The 22975-nt window shown below is 33.3% G+C and overlaps 1 protein-coding gene across 5 annotated transcripts in view; it reads left to right on the top strand.

Moving 5' to 3' along the window:
- The window catches only part of PAN3 (poly(A) specific ribonuclease subunit PAN3), a 127216-nt gene that overhangs the window by 55739 nt on the left and 48502 nt on the right, over window positions 1–22975 (top strand). For all 5 annotated transcript variants that reach the window (XM_037003944.2, XM_073228615.1, XM_073228624.1 and 2 more), the window contains one exon: window positions 2009–2156. In XM_037003944.2, coding sequence (XP_036859839.2) covers window positions 2009–2156 — 148 coding nt within the window. The remainder of the gene's footprint in view (window positions 1–2008; window positions 2157–22975) is intronic.

The raw sequence follows: 22975 nt of genomic DNA on the forward strand, positions 1-22975 counted from the left end.
TCATTTCTTAATTGAAATTCATTGTTGGGTAGGTTTTTTGCATCTGTGTTATTGAATCTCTAAAAGTTAGTTTAGTGTTACAATTAGTGTGTAAATTTTCATAGCTACATTAATTTTATTTTAATAACTTCTATTACAATAAATTTGTTACCAGGACTTTTTATATATAACTTGTTTGCGGATGGTAGAATAGACTTTACCCTCCTTTTTCTTTTTTATAGGATCTCTTAGAGGTAGGCTTTAAATTAATCTAAACAGATGTTAATTTAGAGAAATCCAGGTTTGAAATCAGATAGTCTGTTATTCATAGTAAATGTAGGATATAACTGAAGTGGAAACTGCATAATACCTGTTTCTCAGAAATATGCCACTAAAATTTTTTGCATGCATATATCTGAATAGTTTAAATGTGCTGTCTCCTAGTAATCTTGTAATCCTGAACTCTTCTCTGCTAGACATTTTGGATTTTTACCAAGATACCTGATTGCTTCTGTCTTGACTTGCCTTCTAAAACATATTTACAATTAACTGGTACATATCAATTTGGCTCTGAAGTGATCATTAGTGGCCATTTGTTCTGTTGTAATTAGAGATTACTGTATCAGTAAAATGCTTTGGTTTATATTCAATTCTAGAAATTAAGGAACTGATCGTACTTTTAAAGAACATGGCTCTATTTCTAAAAACTTTAGAGTTCAGAAAGTTTTAAAAACACATGTATGATAGAAATGGATTTTTTTTTTCTCTTTGGAAAATATATTTTGGATCAGGCCTCATTATTTACTTATTCAGAATTTCATCCCAGTTGAGCATATCTTCTGTATTCTATCACTATTATATTTAATTTTAGCTGGCACTAGTAAAACATCACTTGCTTTAGAGTTTAAAACTAGGATAACTTACTATCTTCCAAATCTGGTATTTTGAGCTGTAACCTGGCAGTATAAAGTGTCATTCATATTAAATAGAGAAGTTGTTCATGGGTTGTACAGTAATTAGTCTTATTTTCTGTCTTCTATGGCAGTGCATTTTTACATTCTAATGATAATTCTGAAATACTTTTAAGTAGTTAAACTCGTTTCATCATGATTCAGTGTGCTTTAGTTAGTTTGTATATATACATAAAATGTGGTTATGTATCTTGGCTAACTTTTATACATTGAGTTCAAATGATGTCATTAATGTCAACTAACAGTCATTGAGTCTTTATTATACTTGAGCATGTTGAATTTAAAATGCTATCCAGAAAAATAGGATATTTATTTGTTTTACATGGATAGAATGTAGGCCATTTATGAATTTGATATACAGTCTTATAATGTTCTAGTATTTCTTAAAGTCAGAAGTACCATGCCACTTGAATATAGAAAATATTATAGTATAATACAACTATAGAGAAATTTTTTTTCTGTATAATCTCATAATAAAATATTTTTAATGTAACAAGTTACTTTGCAGGCCTCTATCATGTTTTTCTTACATCTTGATTCCTCCCACATTGGCCTTATTTTTTAGTGTTTTTCTTGTCTTTAATATGTTGCTTAAGTACATGGTGCCATATTATTTAGGAAATGTCTCAAGTGCTTATAAAAAAGGAAGTGATTAATTTTAAAATAAAGGCAGTTTTGACTTTTATCCTGGTAGAAGTGGTTTAAAGATACTAAATTTGAAACTTGTTGCTCAGTTTTGAGGTAGTCTCAACCTCCTAGTTCTCTAAAATGTATTAGGATAGTTTGATAATGATGCATATTTGATAATAAAGGTAAAGTTTACACGTTTCTGAGGTTAAATTCTCCAAGTGAAATGATTAAAGTCCTCAAATTGGATTCAAAAATTTACTTCAAGAAGTTTACACCACTCCCAAAAATGGAAACTAAAAACCACTGTAAGTCCTTTCAGTAAAATATTTTACTCAGTAAATAAAGCACTCTGGAATGATGCTTAGTCGATTAAATGTCTTTTTTGAGCTCAAAGTGTGTTAATTTAACTATATTTGATTTTTAAATAGACACCAAATCCTACTGCAAGCGAGTTTATTCCTAAAGGAGGATCAACCTCCAGGCTGAGTAATGTGTCCCAGTCAAATATGTCTGCCTTCTCTCAAGTTTTCTCTCACCCATCCACGGGAAGTCCTGCTGCTGCTGGATTAGCACCAGGTAAGTTGAGTAACTATTTCCAGTGAGTTCCAGATATTAAATCTGTAGGCACCATCTCAGTCAGTGTATCAGAACTGAAATTATGTACTTAAATGATTCAGATTTGAACACATTATGAGTTTATGTACTAGGTTTAGTATGATAGACCTGATACATGGTTGAAAATTTTAAAACAATTATAGATAAGGATGTTTAAAGACACAAAAATAAATTCAAAGGAGAAAATGGTTTATTAGAAAAGTTTATCTGTGTGGACCTTAGTATATCCCTATTTTTTAAAGTCAGTGATAATGCCATTTCACTCAAACTTATGTAAAATCATCAGAAATAGAATTCTGATGTATATATATATGCTTTAGAGTCTTTCTTTTTTACTAACTCCTAAAAAATAATTTATTCTATATCATTCTAAACACAAGTTTAGATGTACTGCTTTTCAGTTGTTTCATTATAAATCTGGGTAGTTATTTTAAATTGAGTAAAGTATTATAAACAATAGAAAGAAAGAAATATAAAGTATTAGGAGTTATGGGAGTAGGGAAAACAGTACTTCTTAATAGTTTTCTTCCAGTTTTTCTTCACTAGCTTCCATATGGCAGAAGAATTTAAACAAATATACTTACACTGTAGGGGTCCTGAGTCATTGTTGAAAGTGACCCTTTGAGAACCCTATTTTCTTTAAGTCCTTTCTTTTATCTTAAAATTTCATGCAAATTTTGTGTTCTAGTCCATGACAGAAACATTTATTTTAATATAAAAATATGAAAATATTCTTAGATAATTAACATCACTCATCCCTACTGCTGTGTATCTTAATTAGAAAATACGGTGTGCAAAATTATACTGAATGTGTAGTAAGTGCTGACCAGGTTATCTTCTTTAGGTAAACTGCCTGAGTTGCCCACACAGATTACGTTTCTAAGAAGGACCTGTACTGGATAATCATCACTTGGGCTTGAATGTTTCAAGAAACAGAAAAAAAATGAAATATGCATACACTGAATGAAGCAAAAGATCTATCTAGAGATCAAGGTGGAACTAATACTGCCTCTAGGGCTTAATCCAGCTTAAAATAAATCATTAGTTTAGATACTGATATAGAAATTAAGGACCTTTTGGGGAGAAGAATGAGAGAAGATAATGGTAACTTTATGGAACTGAGCATCTAGTTTAGCATATAAATTACCACGTGTTCTCAGAGGCTGAATAACCTTGTGTTGCCAAGGTTTTTATCAATGCCTGCTGCTTCCACCCTTTTTTCTTCTTTCCCATTCATTTTCTCCTTCCTTCCTGCCCCCTCCTCCTAACTTGTCCCCTTACCTTTTCCTCTTTGGCTCTTTTCAGCGTCAGTTAAATTTGAAAACATCTTCCCTTCTTCCATAGAGAGCAGTGTCAGAATTGAATGTCTCTGGTAGCCTAAAAGCTTGCCTTGTAAGTAATATTCTACCATGATTTTCCTCCCATTGAGGTGTGTTCATATTGTTCACATGAGCATAATCTGCATGTCAGCTATACATTTAAAATTTCTTAGAGATTGTCCAGACTTCTGAGCAGTGTTTATAAAGCACCTACAATAATGGTATTTATATACCAATCAGAAAACTTTGGCTTTCTTAATTTAATAAAATATCAATTTGTTTTGGCCTAACAACACATCTTCCCTTGTTTCAAAAGTAAATATTTTGTTCACATCTTTGATCAGACAAGTTCAAGCTTGCCATTTAAAAAAATAGGCTTTTTAAATATTAAAGGAATTAAAAATGTCAAAAGGAATTTTAAGTCTTAAAAAACATATAGTTAAATAAATCCATTAATGCTGTAGCACTTGTTTAAGCTTTCTAGTAGGAATTAGGTTGTGTGAAGTAGCTGTTTCATTGGTCCCACTTGGTGTTACAGTCTAAATTTAGGATGGATTTAATTAATTTAAAAATGAAATTAGCTGAGAAACTATTGACTCTTCTGCATAGTTCTTAACATTCAAATGGTCATTCTACTTCCTCTTAATGAAAATAATTACTGTCTGGAACCATTGGAAATGGTCATTATTTCATACTATGATGTATTTCTGAATCCTTTATGCCTGTTATTCAAAAATTGTTTTTCATTAAAATGACAGTCAACTAAGCAGTAATATTTTCCAAAAATACTAGAATGATGAATGGTTTTACATTTATTATTTCCTCATATTTTTTCCTATTAGTTAAATGACTTAATACTCTCTGGAGATAAAGAAAAAAAAGCATTTTACCCCTTGAATGTCTCCCACTTCTTTCCCACAAATGTTAATTTTTTTGACACCTAGGAAATGTTCTTGACATTTCCACTGTAAGGCTGTAGAATAAAGAAGGTTGTAGAGCTTATTTATTTACATTAGTGGTATTTAATTTCCTTAATGCTTCTTGTCTAAGTGTAACATGTTGATAATTTTCAGTTATAAAGTTTCATTTTCTCTTTTCAGTTTCTAGTTCAGAAATTATTGTCCTTGAAAATGGGTCAAATTCCTATTTTTGTAAAAAATATGAAACCTTGAATCTTTTGGTCCTCAAATGTAATCTTATGTCATTGTCATTTTATATGAAAAAATATGTATTTAAATATTTCTTTTGACCAAAAAATGCAAAAATATTTGAGCAAATTGAATAACTAATTAAGATTTTGAATATCCTCATATTATAAGGAACCAAAATCATGCCTAGAATGAAGTAGATCCTGAGTGATCAGGTTTCTCTTTTAAAACTTGTTTTGATCACTTTAAAAACTTGATTTGTACTTTTAAAAAGTTTTAATGCCAGAAGTTATGCTGTATACAGAAGTTACTTGAATTCTTTCATAGCCAGTTAAAAATGCTAAAAATATACAGCGCATTTTAAAGTTTCCATTGAATTGTATGCATTCAACAGCCATTTTATTGTTTTAATTTAAGAGATCAAGGATTTGTAGACTTAGTAATTTTATGCACATTGAGCCTAAGAACAATAACTACATTTCTAAGTATCTTCTGTGAAGGTAGTTGTTAATAAGAGTATTTGGGGTATGGCACTTAACTTGGGCTTCACTGTCTTTGAGAACACCTGCAATTAATACATATACTTTTTATTTATAAACATGCATTTTTCTTGGTCACAACTTGTATTATCCTTTTGGAGGTTCACAGCCTTCCAAAAGTTTAAGAACCACTGGTTTAACACACACCCTTAGCAAAATTTATTTCTGGAATGAGTTATATATAGTAAAAATATTTCTAAAGTAATGCACAATTTAAAGGTACATTTTTCTAATAGCTCTTGCTTTAAGCAAACACATTTCGAAATGAAAATATGACTACACTAAGTATATGATAGTTTATGCTTTAATATTTTTGTGTCATGAAAAATTTTATCATGAGAGCTAATTGCAGAATGTTTATCAGAATTTTTCCCGAGAGTTTTTGATTTGATAGACTTAGTAAGTCCTGGTGTAAGTTTAATTACCTCAATATTAACCACAGTCTGTTTGCAAGTGATTTTAAGAGGTAGCAACAGGAGCAACATTTGTGGGTAGTGTTCTGATAACATCATCTGGGGGTTTCATGCACAATTGTGACTCAGTGTTTGAGCATCTCTTGTTTTACTTAATTGTGTGTGGACATTTGGGAAGAGCAGAGGGGAGTTCTTGAATTTGAAAATGCCATCGATTTATAAATGAGAACTTGTAGTATTTTCAAATCCTCATTTCCTCAAGATGAGGATGTGCAGATTTTCAGACCATTAGATATATTTTATTATAAATTATTCTGGCAAATCTCAAATGATTGACTTGGGGAAAAGCATTGAATTATTTTACTAATTTATGATTAAGTAATTGTATTCATTTATTACAAATATTACTGTAATATTTTGGAAAAGTAAAGAAAAAATTATTTTTAGATCCAGTTTTTAAAAATAATATTTCTAATATATTCCTGAGGGTATCAAACTGATGGGTAAAATTGGCTAATCTTTATTTTTTGGCTTGGGCAAGATAGGGGAAAGGGAGAAGGAAAGAGGAAATTAGTATTTATCTATAAATCTTGTTAAAAATATGAGAATGCTAAACTTTGTATTGTTTACAATAGAGCTATTCTTACAGTTTTGAAAGATTTGGGTAAGGAGATCCCTTTTAATTTTAAAGATCTATGCTAAACCATAAGGAAGTTCTGTGCTTTGTTAGCTGTGTGGTGTTTCATGTCATATATGAAGAAATGGAGACTTATTTCATTTCAGTTGCGTAGTCGTTAATTTATGCGATGATCTGATGCAGGTCACTGATCTAGGTGGAAGCTTGGAGGCTCACGCAGTTGAACCCTGTGCCAGTTTAGAGGTGGTATTCCTGACAGATTCTCATCTAGCTTCTGCTTTGTCACTTAGAGTAGTAAGGAATTCATGAGCAACTAAGGCAGCCCAGTGTACATTTTAACAGTTTGAATAAGACAGAAAATTACATCTTATGTTAAACTAAACTATGTCTTGTCCTTTTCTACTCATCCTAGTTCTTTCCCTTTGTATTGAATGGAAAAAATAAAACATTTTTTTACATGATATCCCTTTCAGTTATTTTCATTTTTATTTTTAGACCAGTTGTATGTATGTTTGTTCCCATATAACCAGTTTGTATGACTAAAAAAGAGGGAGGGCAAACTGGGAAAATATGACTAAAATTAACAGAGTATATAGGTCAGAAGTCATGAACTCTCCTAAGTCATAATGGCTGGAACACTAGTGTGGGTAAAATTAAATCCAGAAGTGTCTTCTACTTAGTGATATTACTATTCTGATACCCAGCTGAGAAGTATACATACCACTGGGAAGGTAGGAAACCCTGCTAATAGGTAGAAGCTATGGTCTCAGGAAGTGAATATCTCAGTTCATATTTAAAATTTTACTTTGTATTTTAGGCTGTACATTAAAATGACTCAAGGCATAAAAACTCCATAAACTATCATTTTGTGTTTTGCTAAATGGTATAATTACTGAAAAAAATTATAAAGCATATTTATTTAATTCTTAAGCATGTTTTAAAGAATATATCTCTGGACAGATTTTCCTTGTAATTATTTTTCAAAAGTCTACTGTTAAGTGGATTCTGTGGGTCGGTCAAGTAATTCTGTGAGTTTATTTTGATATTTCAGTCTGAATTCATTTTCTCTTAATTCTTTTTACACTTAATAGCAATGGAGGTAGGTTAGTATTAAAATGTTCTTCAAATTGTTTTAAATACCAGTCTAGATTTCCTAAGCATATTGTACATCCTTAAGAAGGGACCAAGTCATTTCTTCTCAAGCACAAATTTAGGCATATTAATGGTACTTATTCATTTAACTCTTAAGCATCATTTTTGTCTTAGAAAATCTTCTTTTAATTGGTGGGGATCTCTTAAGTACAGTGAATTTTTAAGATTCCATAAACATCTTTGAAGAACTTCTAAAAACTGCCAGTGTTCAAGAGGATGTAGGTGAATAGTCATATGAGGAACAGAAATATGCCTGTTGCTTGAGTCACTATGGGTTTTAAGGTGTTAAAACATTCTTAAAATCAGTTAAAGTATCTAAGTATTATTTTAAATTGCATGTTTCCATTTTTTGTAACAACTTTGTTTTTCAGGTATATTCAGCAGAATCACTCAAACCTTTGCAAGTTTTTGAATTGGGGGTTGCTTTCTACATTAAAAAATAAAATTACAATCTATAGTTAAGATCAGGGATCCTTGAGGTCTTTATGAAGAGGCCTTTTCATTGCCCTGTAATATGGAGCCTCTCCTAGATGGGGGCTGCTCTGTACATTGCATGTTATATGGCTACAGATGGTGATGTTAGGGAAAATTACTAACAGTAGAACTATAGAACCCTAAGTGGCTTGGGAGTCCCTGCTGGCTATATCCCTTCCCAGTCGGGAATTTCAGGAAACTGAGGCGAGACGTTAATGGCGCAGAGGGGCCATGTGGCTGCTGCAGCTGGCTTGGAGACCTTCAGGTAAGGTTGAAAGAGCTGCCAGAGGTACTGTTTTACCGGTTGGGGAATCCCTGGTGAATGTGCCCTTTTAGGTTTGAGAGTTCCTGCTGTTGACTTCCCATTTAAATCTTATGTATTGGCTAACTTGTCTCTTAAGTAAGGGTAGGGGCTGGATGGGAGTCGGTAGGGGCTTCCTTCACCCATAGGTTCAGTGACCTACAACTGCAGAAATATCTTCTGCTGTTCTTGGGCTGCTTTCACTGAATCACGACTCGATTGCTTGTAGAATATGGTACCCGTTCTTTTACTAAAGTAGTTATGTGGCTTTCAGCAAACCCTTTGATCCTAGTCTTTTGTAGCATCTTCATTTCTGTAATAAGAAGATAAGATTTGATTTGTAAGTCTTTCCAATCTAAAATTCTGTTACTTTCTGACACATTGAGCTATAGGTGCTAGGTACACTAAAAGAATATGGAAACTAAGGCAGTGATGAGAGGTGGCAAAAAGAAGAGTTGGATTTTTATACTAGGCTTGAAAAGGACTTCAGAAGGCAGATGGGCTGCCTTGACATAGTCTGTGTAAATGGAAAGTGCCATGAAGGCTGCCTTTGTATCATAGGTGGAAATGACGGGAGTTTTATATGTCAGCAGTGTAAGCTGAGAGTCTGGGGTGAATGAATCAGTGTTGTAGTGGTTGTGAATGAACTGAGGGGCAGAGAGCTCATGTATTAGTAAATGCCTAAAAACACACCTGATTCTTAGCTGGATGTGGAGAGTTATGAGTCAGTCTTTTTTTTTTCCTCTCGTAAATCAAATAGGTGGAGAGCTCCAAGATCATTTCTTCTTTTGGCTCAGTGGTACCTAGTGCATTGTAGGGACTCAGTCGGGGAGAGAGTGTTTGTATGAATCAAATTATTGTGTTGTGTGTAACATGTGAAGTTAGGAGTGGTCCTCTAATTCTGTGGGAATCAATTGAATGTTGGCAGCCTCTTCTATTTCTTGATTTTTCCCTATTCTTCTCAGCTTGACTGATCATACTCATACACGGATGTATGTCACCTTTTTTCGTATTCTTTTTGCCTTTCAGATGTGCAGTTACCAAGAGTAAGGCATGGGGAAGGGTTTTAATTAAAGGAGAGAAATTAGAGGTACATCCCTTTTAAAGCCGCTGGTGCAGACAGGCATGTAAAACCTAACCATGAATACTAGCAGAAAGTCAGAGGTGAATGTCATGTTTATGTTTACAATGTTTAATTGTGGGTTTTTTTTGTCATGAATCTCTTACACTTTGGTATATCTGAAATGAGATGTTTTCTTACGATTTCATAAATATCTTCCCATAGTATAGATATGGTTATCCAGATTTTCGACTGGTATTCCTATAAACAGTAACTAGTAAGAGTCTTTTTGGGGGCTGGGTTTATACCTTTTAGAAAATAGTACAGATAAGTAGAACATTAAATATAATGATAGTCACCAAACTGGTCTTTATGGATTATAGTCGTACTGTCCACTGTTTGTGATGTGATGGTAGGCTAAACTGCTGGAGTATGTAGATCCAAAAGGTAATTGCTTCAAGTGAGAAAAATTTATTTCTTGTTTTTGTTAACAGTCCAGGGCATGTGTTCAGTTTGTCTGGGATGCTCTCCTCCGCATAGTCAGTAGAGGACCTAGATCAGGTGGCTTCTAGACAATTCCTTAGGTCAGCTGGAAGGGGGAAGAAGTGGGGGAGCATGAGTGCAAAGTTGGTTTGGACAAGCCTGGAAATTGAAAGTTTCTCTAATGATGACTGTCCACCAAAATCTGGACTTTTAAAAGCAGCTAGGCTACATTTCCTGGTCTTCCTTGGATGAAAAATTTTAACAGTTGATCCTGGTAATTTCATGTATATGCAATTTTGGGCATTATTTCTTTGCATCTTTTGTATCTACCTTAAAGAAGTCACCAAAGCCGTTACAATAACAGATTTATCTATTATGGGAAATGACACTTTCCAGCATACTTGAATTTTTTTGGTATCAGAAGCTTTCTTTAATGGCTTTAATTGTCAAAACTTCTATTTCCACCCATTTTTCATAGAAAGATTTCCAAAATTTGTAGTACTCTATTACTTCAGACAAAATACAACTTTTTTTTGATGACTCATGCTCAAGTTAACTATCATCAGTGATTGTATTGAACCAGAATGTGGTTGATAACCTTTTAGGTGTCAAAGTTTGTAGGGAAGTTTACTTCAATGTTATGTAATTACTTAGATTGTTTACCTTTTCCATTGTCCTCCTGCCCCATTACATTAGATTGTTACTCGTTGAAGATAGAGGCCCTTTTCTTGTTCTCTGAATCTATTGAAAGCCTGAATATGGGTGCCTTGAAATGGACACACTCAGACAAGTCTATTTGAACCATTTTGGTGAACTCTGTTTGCTGTTAGTATTTTTATCTTTAGTGGTTCTCATATTTGAGAGTTCATCAGAATCACCTGGAGTGCTTGTTCAAATCCAGTGCTTGTTGGGTCCCAGTCACAGAATTTCTGATTTACTAGTTGGATGAGCCAGAAAATTTACTTTTCTAATGGGTTTCCAGATAATGCTGATAAGATTACTTTTCTTGGGCATCATTTTGAGAACTGCTGCTTTAGTCGGTGTTCTACCCTGGCGTTTCTCTTTCTCCTTAGAACTCCCTTTCTTCCTCCGAATCTGTTGAGGACTGTGAACACAAATACATTTTTTTTTTAATGAGAAAAAGCATTTTGAGTCAGGGACTTGAACTATTGACTGTGAAAAATGTACGTGGGATTGAAATTCTTCTTTGGCTGAGGCTAGTTTCATATTCCTGGTTCATGTCTATGTTCTGGATATTGAAATTTTCAGATAGGTAACCATTTAATTAATTGTTAACAAGGGTTATTGAAACTCAGTCAAGATCACAAATACAATTTGAATAAAACTGGGCAATAGGGATTTCTTCTGCCTTAGTAATGTCAATGGGACAAAAATGGTATAAACTAATTATTGTAATAGATCTAATACAATTTTCAGAATACCTGAAAATGAACAGCATACGTACTGTGGCTCTTAAAATTTTTGAACCCTATGGATCTACAACTAGTAGTCAATATCTTTTGTTTGCATGTTACATTTCAATATGCATGTTTTAAAACTTCATGTAAAGATTAACTACATTGTTATTAATGCTAGAGAAATAAGAAAAGTATTTATTGATTTACAACATTTCCTTGAAGTCAAACTTTTTGTTTTTAATTTGGCAAAATGTAAAAACAAGCTTTTATTTGTTTTTAAACAGCTTTTATTCATTGGCGAGAAATCCAGAGTTAAAATTACATTGCTAACTGATATCACTCTTACATTATTTTTTGTGAATATCTATAATTTTTTGATAATCAGACATACTTATCTTGGAGTGAGTTATTTATAAATAACACAGCATAATTTATCACTGTGAATGAAGGACACCATTTACTCATAGTATTCACTGTTGAGAAGAAAAAATGGTTCTTTTGATTCCAGCGAGTTAACATTTATTTGGTAGCTAACACCTATACTTCTCCCATTCTGTTTCAGCCTTTTGTTTAAATAATCCAAGGGTTAAGATTTACAAGATTGCCATCATTGTAGAGGCTAGGGGGAGATCCAGTCATTTCAGATCCTTTGGCTAAGTTTGGGGGCAAGCAGGTCACTTACTCTGTTACTTCAGATATTACAGTGATCAAAAGCAAGTTGCCTACTACACAGACCAGAGGATAAATAGTTCTTTAAATTCTATTTCAACCCTAACACAGGTTTTAAAAAATGTGGACAAGTTATTCACATTTTTAGGGGTTTAGGTATTGTAGTTTACTTGTTAATATTGTAGTCAGTATTCTAATAGTATTTATTGAATTAATTGATGAAAACATGTATGGAAATAAGACTATTGATAGAGGTAAGGCTGAAGTCAGGCCAAAGGGGAGATTACAGTGTACAGACATGGGAAGCAAGGTAGTTGTGCATGCTTTGGTCCCAATAAAATACTATATAAGAGTATGTGGTTGTTCAAATTCAGGTTAAATTCATAAGATGAACTAACAGTATTTGCCCAGATTTGGTCAGTGAAGTTCAATACATTTTGTGAGGAAGTTTAAGGGCACTACGTAGTTTTATTAATATTTAAGTGAATAAAACTTCTTAGAGTATATTGAAACTTGTCATTTTTAATTGTGTAATATAATGAAGAAAGAAAATACTTGTACTTTTAATCAAATAAAACTTATAATTAAAATGTTACTGTAATTTAGTAGTTAAATATTTTGTTCTTTTTCTTTATATTTTTCTAAAAGTAGAAACAACGCTAGTTCTTTACACTTCTTAAAAGAATGAAATACAATACTTTATTTATGATACTTTCATCATACTAACTTTTTGTTCAATTTGTTGTGGTGGAGGCTTTAAGAAAAAGAAGCTTCTTCTGTTTATTATTTATTAATATATCAGGATGTTCGAGGTAGACATTGAAGGATACCAAAGTAAGAGTAGAATCAGTGTGACAAACACTGACGGGTCTTTTAATTAAGGCTTAGTTGACTATGAATCTAGATTTTGGAGAACTCAGGAATAGACAATTCTTCTATCATAGCTTACAAAAAGCATTTTTCAGTGGTAGCTGATGATTTGATTCTGTTCCCCTCTCTGTGGGATATATTTGCATATGGACATGAAATTGTACTATCTTCAGTTAAAAAATCTATGAAATGCATACTTCATTGAGATTTAATTTCCATAGGTATAAAAATAAATAATATCCACAGATTTTGGTATCTATGTAGTAAGATCAGAATAAGGTATTTCATTTGTGTTAGTTTAATTTGAACTCTGGCATGAATAACCTTTATCTACACTTTAAAAATGCTCCAATTTATCAGGTTAGGCAAAAGCTATCATCTGTTGCCAGAAAAATAACTTAAATTTCTGTGTAAGATCTGTGGTGAAATCATGTGTTTATTAAATAATGACTTGTGAGTGTACATATTCCCTGCCATTTTTATAGAACAAGTTTTTTAGTCCAGTCCACTCCATAACTTATACCTGAATTTACAAGTTAAAATATGATTTTCTTATCTTTTTTTTTCTTGAATAGATTGACAGATGTCTAGCATGCCTATTGTTGAGTTAGAAAATGAGAATTATAAATCAGTGATTTAAGGAAGGCAACTTTATTGATGTAATTGGAAGAATCACAGATAGCAACTTTGGATGGTTGCTTTTAGTAATGTTTAAATAAAAACAGTGTAAGAAATTCAGTTAATAACCTCATATGCCTTTTCCTAAATTATTGATGATAAAAATAAATTTTATAAGTTTGAATAAAAATCTGTAAATAAGGTAGAATTTTTTTTGTTTGATATACAGTTCTATTGTTTGTGTGTTAAATGCTTGAATTTCATTTTATCATTCATCTTAGTTCACTCAGTATTATTTAAAAATTGGCCTTGCATTTTAATCTCTTATATAGGGAAGCAGTGATTTTTTTAGATCTGTCCAGTTGCATCATTTATTTTGGAAATTATGACAGTCTTGGAGTTGTGACTTCATTCTTTTGGAGGAAAAATGTGTTGTGTGGTTTGTATGCATTTTTTATGTTGCAAATTAATTTTTTGTTTCATCTATTCCTTGAGAAAGATTTAGAGCTATCTCAGAATTGAATAAAACAAGGTAGAGATGGAGGAGGTTTTCATTGTTTTACTGGCAAAAATCAGGTTTATAGTCCTTCTAATCTACCTAATCCTCCCTGATGAGAGAGCTCTACTTTCCATCTTTATTTGTACAAAAAGAATATATTCATAACTTAAAAATTTTCTCTAATGTAAAGTAGTCTTATTTCCAGAGAAATTTTTAGTCATTGCATTAAATAAAATGACTTAGGAAAATAAATATTAACACATCTCCAGTTTTTTAAATTTTGAGAAATTAAGTTTTCATACTTGTATTCTCAGGAAAAAAATTTATTACCCCATGGGGGAATTGTTTGGAGAATCTTTTAAGCAGGTGTTTATACTTGGTTTCATCATGAAGTAGTATTGTTTTCAGACTAAAATCAGTGGGGAACATGACTCTTCCCGCCCACCTCCCACCCCAAAATAAGAAATGTCTATTTTAAACATAACTGTGTAAAGTTATCCTTTTGTTTTACCACTTTAATTTTGACTTTTGACTGACATACAGTAAGACAAAGTACTACAGCTTATATTCATGAATTATTTTTGACTAATGGATTTATCTCATGGCTTGAGATACTAATACTAATACTAGCAAAGCTATTAATTTAAACTGTGTGAAAATTAGCTTGGTTCATTGTTAATCTTTTAAAGATTAACGGAGTATATGCCTAAGCATTTCACACAGTGCTTTTAAAAAATATGGCTTTTTGACCAGGACCCATGCTAAACCTACCATTCCAGTTTCTCACCCAAATCTTCCCTCCTTTTTCCCTCCAGTTCTGCACATGTCTGTTCTTAGAAAGCCTCTCTGGTCATTCTGATGTCCACTTCTGGTTAGGAACCAGCGCAGTAGAGGTTGGGGGCAGTGGAGAAGCACTGGTCGCATCACCATGCAGTGGAGCAAGTGGGACTCCCCTACTCCCCAGATCCTATCAGTTCCATATCTCTACGATTAAAATGTTAACGTGCTGTCTTAAAATGTTTCTCTTTCTTTGAGTTTTTAAATGAATATTACAGAGCTCTTATCTGTGTGCATGTGAAAATTTCCATATGTTAAAAAAAATTACAGGTAGCAACGATCCTGAATTGCTTAATTTTCCTCTTAAGCTAGCTAACCCATATGAAAATCTCTTAATCTAGAGGACTGTGTCCTCACTTCCTTTAGTACCTCAGTTCATTTCAGAATTTATTAGTTCTTATTCTGCATTCCATTTCCTTTTTCTTGTTAGGCCTTTCATGAAATTGAGTAAACCTATTGTCATCACCCTCCGAAAGATGCTTGAACAAGAAGCTTAAGACTCATCTTTGCTGCCTTCTTAAAGTCTCCACAGCTAATCTGTTACTAATGCTGTCAATTCAACTTTCATGTCATTAATATATATTACTTCCATCCTGGACTGAGCCATCCATCGCCTCTTTTCCTGTACTGTTTAAGCAGCCTAATTAGTCTGCCCTGGAGTTCAATTTCCATATAAAGGAAAAAGCAGTCTTAAAATATAATTTGGATCATGGCTTTATAATTGTTATTAGAATAAAATACTAATCCCTCTCTATGGGCTACATGTTCTGTGTCTTGTATACCTCTCTTACCCTTTCACTCTTTGTGTTGTGTGATCCAGTTCCTGCCATACTCTTTCTTCCTCAAATGTCAGGTTCCTTTCAGGCTCTTATTCTTTGTATATATTGTCTCCTCTGTTCTTTCCATGGCTGGTTCCTTCCCTTCTTTTAGATATCCACTAAAGGGTCATTTTACAGAGGAAGGTGTGGATAAAGTGAAGGGTCCTATGGCCAGGATCCTCACCTGAACCCAAACAACTTGATGTAACTGGCCTGCTGCTAGGCTACTGCTTCCACACCCTAGGCAGTAAGCTATTGTTGACTGAGTCACTGTATAAAGAGCTCTGGGCAGAGGCAGAGAGGAGGAGGATTACAGACCTACAGACTGTTGGATGTAGACGTAATCTAGTGCTCGACCTATTGCCCGGAGAACAAGCTGGGTAATAAACCCTTTCACCCCAAGAATGTTCCATTGTCATTCCTGGGTCTCACTGAATCCATAGTGAACTTGCCCGAGGCTGAAACCCATTGGCAAGACAAAAGACTTTTGACCAAAATTCCCACCATAATTTTTCCATCATGTTGTTATGTTTATTTCCTTTTTAAATCTTACTATAATTTGAAGTTTAATTTTTGTTTATATTAGGATGAGTGATCCTCTTTCTACCCATTGGAATATAAGCTCCCTTCTAGCAGGAACCATATTTAGATGCTCAGCAAATATTTTAGAATTAGAATAATTTAAGATTACTATTAAAAGATTTGGCTTTCTTTTTTGATTAAATAAGTCTAGACCCTATCATTCTACCTTATGGAGGACCTACTCTGATATAAAATACATACCCTATTTGAGATGTATTTGAACATGATCAGCTTTTTTCTTGTCTCTGTTGCTTTGCTTTGGCCTTAATGGAAGCCTCTTTAGTTTCTCGAGATCTTGCCCATTTTTCATTGATTAGGTCAAATGCCCATTTTTCCTCAAAGCCATTCTTCTCTAGTTGTTATTAATATCTCCCATCTCTGTGCTTTCTGTAATGTTTTGAGTACTCAGTCTTTTTTTAACAATTTTGTCTGTATGTTTTACACATTTATTTTCTCCACTAAATTTTTCTGGAGGCATTTTTATCCATTATTGTGATCACACTTGGAGACTTAGAGTAAATATTAAAATTGAAAAATATAAAGCACTTTAGTGGGTTTTTTGATAGAGTGTGAACTTCATGAGATGAAGGTCAGATTTTACTTCTTGAATTCCTGCTCAGTTCCTGATCTCATGTAGTGGTCCCAGTAAGCTTTTGTATGTGGTTACAGATTAGAACCAGCTGTGGTACTTTAAAAACACAGATTTTCCTCTGTCCTCATCTAAGACCTACTAAATCAGAAACTCTGCATTTGGAGGATTGGCTCTGTATTTTAAAAATTTGTACATAAAATACAGAGCATTTGTCTGTATTTTTTAAAAATTCTGTCATCTTCCCCTTTAGTTCCAGAGGAAAAAAAAATTTCCAAATGCCAGAAAATTTGAAGGAAGATGAGTGTAGGGAAAATGGAAGTTCCTGTGGCCAGGATCCTCACCTGACCATGAACTGCTTGATGATGTCATTGGCCTACTGCTAGGCTACTGATGCCACACCTGTAGGCAGTGAGTTACTGATTGAGTCACTGTGTGAATGAAGAGCTCTGCTCAGTGCTCTAGGCAGAGGGAGAGGAGGCGGCAGATTATGGACCCGCACCTGCGGACTGCTTGGATGCAGCTGTGATTCTAGTGCTCCACCTTCTGCCATGACAGTAAAGCTGGGTATAAACCCTTTTACCCCAAGAACGTTCTGTTGTCATTTCTCAGCCTCACCGAAGCCATAGTAAACCTGCCCAGTGCTGAAATCCTCAGGCAAGACAATGAGATTTTATCTGATTTGAATGAGGGTATCCAGAAAAGAAAGGTTCTGGAGAGGAAATGTTTGAGATGGGTTTTAAGAGATGGGTAGAATTTTTTTAAACATTTTAAACAGTTGAGAATCTGTGAGGTTTTGTTTTTTCTGTTTATTTTAACCAGCTTAATAATAAAATATAGAAATGTTCTCAGTAAACTTTCAAAAAGTAGTTCAATCTGAGTTAGGTAAAGACTAAGGAGAAGTTAAAAAAGTCTCAGGTGTGGTACGAGGCCTTACACACGTAGAGCATGGTCCTGTTGAAGTAGGTGTTACCCTTAGTGTCGATTTTGAGGAAGTCCATGGAGGTTCCTTGCGGGGCTAAGGTGGAGCAGGGTTTTTTTTTGTTTTTTTTTTTTTGTTTTTTTAACCAAATCACACTTTTTAAAAGAGCAAAGTATACAGTGTAACAGTATGTAATGATTCCACATGCATTAGTTGGATAGTTCTGTTTCTTTACTCTCAGTCACTACTTTGATATTTGGAGTTGCTTTTTTATTTATCCTTTCAAAGAAGTATTTTTGAAGTCTGCCATTTTGTGATGGGGGAGGACACCATCCCTGAAATATCAGAAGAGTAGAATTTTGCTTTAAAATTAAGATGGCTAGGCAAATGAAAAAGGTTAGATAGGGCCAAAACTTGGAAAATTAATAGAAAATGGCACTGAAATAGATAAATTCTTCACATTTAGAGTACCTGGTGCCTCTTTCTTAAAATTTTTATCAGTTTCATTTGCCAGCAGCACACCAGAGAATTGTCAGAACGTGGGGAGAGGAGACTAGTTGGAGGTAAGACTGGAAAGATGGTTTGGAGCACATACATAGCAGGAATTTGCGATTCAGCAGACATCAGAAGCATAAAACTTAATTACCATTTCTGCTCCTAGGGGACCTGTGAACTAGGAATACCAAAACTTAATTAGAGCTTTGAACAATAATTTTCAATCTTTTTTTTTAAAGCATCAGAACTCTTGATAAGTCTATATAGAATCCCCAAATCTAAAACTGTATAAAGCAAATAAAACTGATATGTACAGGTTTAGGTTTATTAAATTACTCATACTCAGTGGGAATAACAAGTCTGTATGGCATTTTGATTAATGCAATAGCTTGAAATTGGTGGGTGAAGGATAATGATTATTAATTAGTCTTATATTCCTCAGCTGCTTTTTCTGTATTTTCTGTAACATGAAAGTCATAATCCACATGAGTAAAGGGTATGCTCATTTGCTCAGTTTTATCTTCAGTACATATGAATTTAAACAAAGATTATTGCAGAGTCTCTACCTTCCTAATAAAAATCTGTATATACACATGGGGTATCAAAAGAAGAGGGGCTTTATTCTGAGGTCTCCATGAAAATGGCCTAGAGATTCAGGATGATCTCGAGTATGTTAAAAATGAATGCGTATTAATTTAGACCTGCATTTGTGATTTTATCATTGACTTAATAAATTGTAATAAAACAAATTAAGGAATTTGCAGAACCCTGAAGTATTTCTGGAAGCTTAGGGTTCTACTTGATACAGTTTGAAAGCCTCTTGGCACAGTAGGCCTGTTTCTCACTTAGAGACACAGGTTTAAGGGAGGGTTGTAGCTTTTCTCAGCTGAGATTCCTCATCTCAAGCACAGAATACAGAAAATGAGACTTTGTGAATTCTCCAAAGGATACAGAAGGTACCATTCATTTTATACATTTCGTGTCTTAGTTCATTAGGGCTTAACTTTCCTTTCTCTGAGAAAAAATGGGGAAGTGAGGTATCAAGAAGGCTTTAAAACCAAACCAGACAACCGCACAAATTACCAAAGTGTCAGGTGCTTATATTCAGATGAGTACACTTTTCAAGACTACTTGTTTTTTCTTCATAAACCTGAGCTTTCAGGCATTGAGATTGTTGGTTGAAAACCAAGAATTTTCCACATTGCAACTTGGAAATGACAAGGGAAAAATTTTTATTAGAATTTTTTTCCATAGTTGAATGAATAATAGACTTTTAACCTAATTCATGTGAAAGGATGAAGTGACATTTCTGCATTCTGAAATTAGCTTGAGCTCTTTGATTGCCTTTCTCTTGAGTTTTTGCCTTTTTCCATAATAACATTATTGTAGACAAAACCTGTAACTCATGAAATGGAAAGGTTTCTTTGTTTTGTTGTGGTGTTTGTTGAAGCTCAAAGGCTATGCATGTTGCCTTTTTTGATTAGAAATAATAGGGAAAGCAGTTCACCTTTTTAAGTCTTCAAATGGAACATGTTACTCTTTTCATCTTTTGATTAAGAATATTTTCTCTGATTAGTGAATGAGGACCTTACATTTAAGGAATTAAATAACACTTTACTAGTCTTTTCATGTATGGCATTCAGCGTAGCTACCCTAGACTATATATGGATAGATCACTTTTGGGTGAAGATATTTTATTAAATGCCTCTCGCCCCTGCCCCCCAAAACACTAGGAAAGCACCTTTTAAAGATTAAAAACAAAACAATAGTTTTGGCCCCTGGAATACTTTCCATTTATATTACTGCAAAGTTCTTGAGTAAGAAACCTTGTAGTCTGTGTGCTACCTTTTCCTGTAAACTTTTTTTTTTAAGCTGTTTAATATTTCTTGCTGTACTGTAACTGAGTGAAAAATTTAACCAAAAAATTGCTCTAACATATAACCAGTCCCTTCAGTTTATTGGCTACTTCTGTAGTTGAAAGGAAGTTGAACAATTTTTTTGGACCCAATAAGTTGTCCTTTCCACTTGGGTGTTGAAAGAGCTTATGAGCAGTAGCTGTTCTGATTTTTGTTGGTTGTTTTCTCTAGGGAACAAGCTACCCTCTGAGTCAGCACTGGACTTGAAGATAAATCCTACAATTCATGAAACTGACTGATTCGACTAAGGATGGATAGTTTGGGCAGCGTTGGACAGCTCTATGAGGGGTCTGTTTGTTTAACTGAAGGGATTGTTGAGTTCAGCAACTTTTAATTCCCCTGATCACAAGGGGTTGCTGTTGTGAAAACAGGGTTTGTGAAGGAATCAGTTCTAGCAATTAACATCAGTATTCTTATTGACTCTGTTTTCGTTTTATCTCTACACTTCATGGAACAAGTCTTTAAAGTGTAGAAATTTTACTGCTGTTTGTTGCCAGCAAGAAAGAGTATGCCCCCAAGTGGTCAGCATAGGATTTTTGCAGTCTACCTACGAATCCCAGTTACCCTTTTTTCACATGGGGTTATAAACATTTCTCTCAAGTAAACCTTTTGGCATTTGGGTAGTTTCATCTTTGCAAAGGTAATTTGCATTTGTGGCTTGAAATTTATAGGAGTAAATTGAACTTAATTTGACTAGTGTATATTTTACTAGATCCATGAATAACATATTTTGGCTTATTGTTAATATTGTAATATGCTTTTGATAATTACCAATTTTTACCTTAAAAAGTACAGGTTTTTTGGGGGCAGTCTGAGGAAATGAAAAATAATTATAATGTTTAATTAAATGGATTCATTATCTGAAACCTAAAGGATTTAAGCTGCAGAAAGAAAAACTTCCTTATAATATTCTAGGACATAATAAATTATGCAGGAATACTGTGGATTGTCATTTTGGAGGCTTTGAAAAACAGGATGTGATGTGACATAGGTAACACTTCGGGCCAAGGCACATCAGTGTGGTAACACACGTAGTTTTCAGAGTTAAAGATTAAAGGATTATAAATACATTGATTTTGTTTTTAGCCATTTGAAAGTTAGAATGATTTAAAATATATAGGAATAAAGGGTATTTTATGTAGCCAATAATAAACTTGATTACTAAATATCTTTTATTGTTTAGGCTAGAAGTGTAAGTGATCCTCAGAGTTTGGAAAATTGGGCTTTAGATAAGTAAGCTTTAAGTTTAGGTTTAAGTTCAGCTTTAGGTTCATTAGTTGCATGATTATTATGACCATAACCATGGTTAAGAATGTAATCAATCACATTCTCAGCCAGTTTTGATAAGTATCTGCAAACCTGAATTTGATTGATGGAATGTTGTAATTATGAAGAAATAAGGCTTTTATTAGCTTCGCTTTTAATTCCTAATTTTGTTGCTTTTTGGATGATGGTTTGTTTTACTTTGTACAGTCTGAGGATTAGACCCACATTTAAAAGAACACTCTTGCCTATATTATGATGGTTGCCTCAGTTATATTTTTATTTGTGCCCACTTCTTAAAGTTTTCTTCTCTCACCTCAGTTTGTGGCTTCAAAGTGATGGTAAAATGTTCCCAAATTAAAATTTAGTAGAATACTGTTTTTTCACTTGATGCCAAGATCTTGAGGGATTATTGTTGTTAGTCCTACAGAAGAGTGACCAAAATCATAATAAAGGTTTATCATATTCCTGGATTCTAGGATGCCAACTGTTATAAAATGCATCCTATCAATTTAATAATAGTCTTTGGCAGCAAGGAAAAGATAAATATCACTAGATATATAAATTTTTTAAAGTTTTAATGAAGACAGTAATCCAAACATCCATATTGCTAGACTTCTTCTGAAACACTAAATTCTAATCTGATTTTTAAATTCAAAGATCTCCAGAATTACTCCGGTCTGTAGTAGTATCTGTAGCTTCATACTGACTTGTTTCTCTTCACAGTATCCAAATCTTGAGAACTGACTGTGTAATTTTGAGGTAGAATTTCAGAAGCTTTAAGAGAGAAATCTTTTTGAATTGATTGTACCATCTTCCCCTCATTTAATATTTTATATGTTCTGAAATTTGGAAGTTCTTTCTTTAATCACATTTTCTCTTCATACTATAACTTTTCCTTCCAGGTGCATGATTTTTATTATGACCATTAAGAGTTTAAGTTTAGGTTAAATTCATCAGCATGAGTGCTACATTGGGCTGTATTAGCACTTGAGGGACCTAGATTCTGTTTTCATTTATAACATCACTGAGTTTATATGATCGAACAAATTGCTAAGCTGGTTTGGGCCCTACTATCTAAATTGTAAAAAGAAGGGGGAAGCTTAGTGTACTACTGGCTTAAAAACTAAAAATTGTAAAATATTTTCTTCAAACTATTTTCAAATTCATGAAGTAGATTACCTACATTTAATTTTAAGTAGTAATTAAGTAGATTCTTAATTATTTTTAAAAAGATAATTATGATTTTAGGGGGACTCAATAGAGGTATTATGAAGCAAGAGTTTTGACTAGGGATTGCTAACTTTCAGATTTTAAAGTTTATATGTTCTATTATAAGACTATAGAAGATGATAACTTTTATATTCTTAGAAAGTTGAATCATAGTGTTACCTTCTAAAAAGCAGCATCATATATGTATGCCCTGTGTATAATACATTTTATCTTAACTATGAATATCTTTCAGGATCTAAGACTATTTCTTTAGAACACTTTCCAGAACTAGAATACCTGGACAAAGGCTGTGAATAGTTTTTAAGCTGTTGAAATTGAAAGCAGCTATTTTTTATGATACACACACCAAGTCATAGCCTAGGTGATTTACTCTTTAGGATTGCTCTAAAAGTCCCAACAGTTATTTTCCAAGAATAAAGTTTTGTTTCATATACTTCTAATATTTATATAAACTTTTTGAATAGTTTCCATAATTTTGGTATTCTGGAAACTAAAATATAGCTTAACTAATGATATAACAAAGTC

This window comes from Manis javanica, chromosome 1 (genome assembly GCF_040802235.1).
Source record: "Manis javanica isolate MJ-LG chromosome 1, MJ_LKY, whole genome shotgun sequence".
Taxonomy (NCBI): Eukaryota; Metazoa; Chordata; class Mammalia; order Pholidota; family Manidae; genus Manis; species Manis javanica.